Genomic DNA, 4,294 nt, shown 5'->3' on the forward strand with positions numbered 1-4,294 from the left:
TGAGACAATGTCATATCATTCTGAATGTTTCATTTTCTCTGAAGTTTGATATCTCTTCTTAACATTAGGTATATTCTAATCTATTGTTCATCTTCACAGTAATATACATATAAAATAACTTTATATATAAATAGGCTTCTTCCTTTACTGCAGGCTGCAAATATTTGTAAGTAATAATTTGGCCAGAAGACTAGCAGGGCCAAATTCTAAGTGAAATTGCACCAAGTCACAGAATGAGCCTGTGGAATCTGGCTATCAGCATTATTTTCTTATCACAAACTATGACTGGAATACTGGGAAATTTCTCTCTAATTTTCTACTATCTAGTCCTTTACTGCAGAAAATGCACATTAAAGTCCACAGATGTGATTCTGATAAATGTAATGGCAGCCAATGCCTTGATCATTCTCTCTACAGGAGTGCCCGAAACAATGGCAGTTTGGGGACTTAAGCAATTCTTGAATGATTTTGGATGTCAGCTCCTATTGTACATTCAGGGATGTGGTAGGAGTGTGTCCATTGGTACTACTTGCCTCTTGAGTGTCTTTCAGGCTTTAACCATTTGCCCCAAAAAATCCTGCTGGAAGGATCATAAAGCCAAAGTTGAGAAATACATCGGCTGCCTCATTTCCCTCCTCTGGATCCTGTACATGTCCATAAATTTCATTTATTTTTCATACACAATTTTGAGCAGGAACAGCAAAAATGTGTCACAAAAACGAGATTTTGGATACTGCTCCATTGTACGGTGGAATAAAATTGGTAATTTACTCTATGCAGCATTGGTGGTTTGCCCTGAAGTCTTTCTTTCTGTGCTCATGGCATGGTCCAGTGGCGCCATGATTGTCATTCTGTACAGACACAAGCAGAGGGTTCAACACATCCGCAGCTCTCATGGTTCCAGAAGAACCTCACCTGAGTCCAGAGTCACCCAGAACATTCTGATTCTTTTGTCTAACTTTTTGGCTTTTTATACTCTCTCCTCCATCTTAAGAGGCTACGCTGCTATTTTAAATAGTCACAACTGGTGGCTGGTAAATATCAGTAACCTGACTTCTCTGTGTTTTCCATCTTTTGGACCATTTGTTCTCATGAATCATTACTCTATTCTGTCCAGGCACTTTTGATGCCACATAAGGAATAAAAATCATTGAATGTCACTTTCATTACAAAAATGATATGTTTTGATTGGCGTTCAGTAGTTTACTGACCTGTCACACTCAAAATACAGAAAGTTAAGTAGGTAGCACCTTATCTTTTTAAGACTACTGAAATGAATATGGGAGCTTTGTCAGCTGGTTGGATTAGCAGCCTTAATGAGCTGTTCATATTGTTTGCGATCCACTATACTCTCGTAGCTGGGAGTGTCTTTCCTTTGACAACCTGGTGTTCGACAGACTCTGGAAAAAGCTGTCAATAAAAGTGACCTACTTGTGGCTTTCATTCTGTCAGGAGATCTTGGCTGCTAGGTGGTTTCACGGATATGTGTTCTACATTCTACCTTCAAGGAAAACTGAAATAGTTCCTGGCAATTAACTTGTTCCTCAGGATGCCCTGATCATAACAGAACTGCTCTAGTCTATCCCAATACCAGAATATAAATAGGCTTAATACCTTCCACCTCACACAAAAATTAATAACAATGAAAGGTGGATTCGGTGTATCATGAACTTTGTTTGTTATTATTTTATTGAGAATTTTAGCTTCATGGATATTGACTTGTATATTTCTTTTATTGTTGTTCTATCTTTATCTGGTTTGACATCAGTGTAATGCTGGCTTCATAAAGAGTTTGAAAAAATTTAATGCAGCCATTATGGGAATCAGTCCTGGGAATTATCAAAATAAAAGAAAATGGAACTACTATTTGTCCAAGGTATTTCACTCCTGGGTGTATACTCACAGACTTCCTTATAATACCCTAGAGCTATTTCAACATCCATTTTCATTGTTGTTCTATTTATTATAGCAAGAAAATAGGGCCCACTTACATAACTAAAGAGAGATAAATTGAAAAGTAAATGTGTGTTCTTATGTAGTATTGACTATTAATTGACCACAGTAAAAGATGAAATCACGAAATGCGTAGGAAAATTGATGCACTTATAAGAGATAATTTTAAGCCAAGTCACAAAATCTCACAATGAAACAGGATCACATGATCTCTTTCATACACTGATCCTAGCCGTGTACATGTATATATGTAAATGCGTACCAGTACAACTTCTGTACAGCATTTAGAAAGGAAACAAAGAACATGGCATTAGGTAATGAACAGGTAAATGCATCCATGATTTATAAAAGAAGATATAAAAATAACTATTTTGTATTTTTTCACTTTGACATTTTTCTTTTTCTGGTGCAATGGGCCATAAAAATGTAGCTGCTAGTGACAATGTAAAACCCCAAGCAAAGCTGTATGGCTTCAACATGTCTCTTCTAACTGTATAGAAGTTCATTGAAATGGACAGAATTTTGGCCTGGACAAGTTCTCCTTGGAGTGGCTATTTTATGGATGCACTTTAATGCTTTTCTTTCTGATTCATTATAATGAATTGATGTTAGTTTAAAACAAAAATCTATCACAATTTATCTAAAGACGCAGGGATGGCCAACATATAGCCATCAGTAAATGTAATGCATCACACAGAATCACTCAAAGACAAAATCACTTGCTTGCTTATCATATTAGATTCCAGAAAACAATGAAGATCTGGTGCTCTGACCAAGCCTACAACTACCCAGGCCAAGAAAATGATCATGTGTTGACCTACCCTAACATCAATCCAATCTGTGATCTGCTGAAGCAGGTGAATGGAACATCCCTTCAGACCCAAAGCTGCAGGATTTCTACAACTCAGGACAGCAGCAGGATAATCAAGATCAAAGTTCCAGAAGACCAGAACCAGACCAATGAGTCTCTGCAATGAGCACTTGCAAGTAAAGGTAAATGGATAAAAGTTTCCTGCATGACTCACTGTGTCACACTACCATTTCCATGAAGAGATTTATGTTTTCCTTCTCTTTTTTAAATTTTTTCTCTTAAATATTATTTTGTTTTATTTGGAGGGTTTGCAAGGGCAGAGGGACTGCAAAATGAAGGGGATGAAGAAGCAGGATGTGAAAGACATGAAGAGTAAACGAAAATAAATTAAAAAAAAACAAAAGTGTCTCACAAAATAACAAAGACTCTATATGTCAAGAGTATGTATTAATGGCAGAGGAGTTGAAAACACATGAAACCTAAGCAGGAAAGCATTTGGAGTAGATTTCAGAGGTCATAGAGGTTGGTCTAATGTGTTTAAGTTGAGCAGAGGCATGGAAGAGTATGCAAGACATAGATTTGACAACGGATTGTGCTGTGGGAGCTCCTTCAGCCAATAGCCTTTAAGATTCCAGCCCACTTGGGTGTGGTCTCTTTTGCCTTAAAAAGCCGCAGTAGCCATGCACTCACTGTCTTGCTTCTGGCGCCTGCTCTGTCTGCTAGACTCTGTTCCTGTTTGCTTGGAGGGCTGTGGTCTAGGACAGTTATCTGTAAGTTTTCCCCTTAAATGAAAACCCTTTTATTAATCATAATTCTACACTGGTGTGGGATTGTTTTGGGACTTATGCCTTTATCCAGTGCCCAACAAACATCTGGTTTTAGAACCCCCCTGGCTCTACTACCCACAGCCAGCTCAGAGTGCACCTGGCTAGGCCCTTCCTCAGCTGGCTGCAGCCAGTGCTTGGAACCAACAGTTCATTTGGATATAAAATTTTCATGAAGCAGTGGCTTTCCTTGACACAGATCAGCCACGGTTCTTTATATCATCTCATTACTCACCTCAGACTGGATTCCAGTCCTCCTGCCATTGCACACTATGCAGAAATTTAGACGGGATATGGGCTTTCTGGATGTCTGCTGTTGTTATCTTGTTATCCCTGTGGTCCTGTGGCTGTTGACCAATCAGGGCCTACCTTGGTACATACAGTTTGTGATTTCTATTAATAACTATTTATTGATTTAATCATGTATTTTAGCATTTCACACTAAAATCAGATTCATACCGGTCACATGACTCCAACTGCATTGCCTGGCCCAGCTGGGTTAGTTTTGTGTGTGGCCTGTTACACCTACTGGCAGGTTATAGTTATTGCACCTAGTCCAGCTAATTAAACCACAGGTAAGATTTCATAAACTAAATATAGATTATAAGTCGCTAATTTAAAAGGGTAATATGTTAGTCAACCTAACAATCCAAGGTTTCAATAGCATGTGTGAGGTTTTACAAGACGTTTATAATCTCTCATCTAC

The 4,294-nt window shown here is 38.2% G+C and overlaps 1 protein-coding gene across 1 annotated transcript; it reads left to right on the forward strand.

Moving 5' to 3' along the window:
* Positions 1–227: 227 nt before the first annotated feature.
* On the forward strand, positions 228–1,127 carry LOC119821794 (vomeronasal type-1 receptor 4-like). Its single transcript, XM_038340910.1, has one exon. The coding sequence runs from the start codon at positions 234–236 to the stop codon at positions 1,125–1,127; it is 894 nt and encodes a 297-aa protein (XP_038196838.1). The 5' UTR covers positions 228–233.
* Positions 1,128–4,294: the final 3,167 nt, after the last annotated feature.

Source organism: Arvicola amphibius, chromosome 8 (assembly GCF_903992535.2).
Source record: "Arvicola amphibius chromosome 8, mArvAmp1.2, whole genome shotgun sequence".
Lineage (NCBI taxonomy): Eukaryota > Metazoa > Chordata > Mammalia > Rodentia > Cricetidae > Arvicola > Arvicola amphibius.

What these genes read in the sequence shown, in the direction of transcription:
- LOC119821794 (XM_038340910.1), top strand. Translation starts at nt 234, where the DNA reads ATGAGCCTGTGGAATCTGGCTATCAGCATTATTTTCTTATCACAAACT.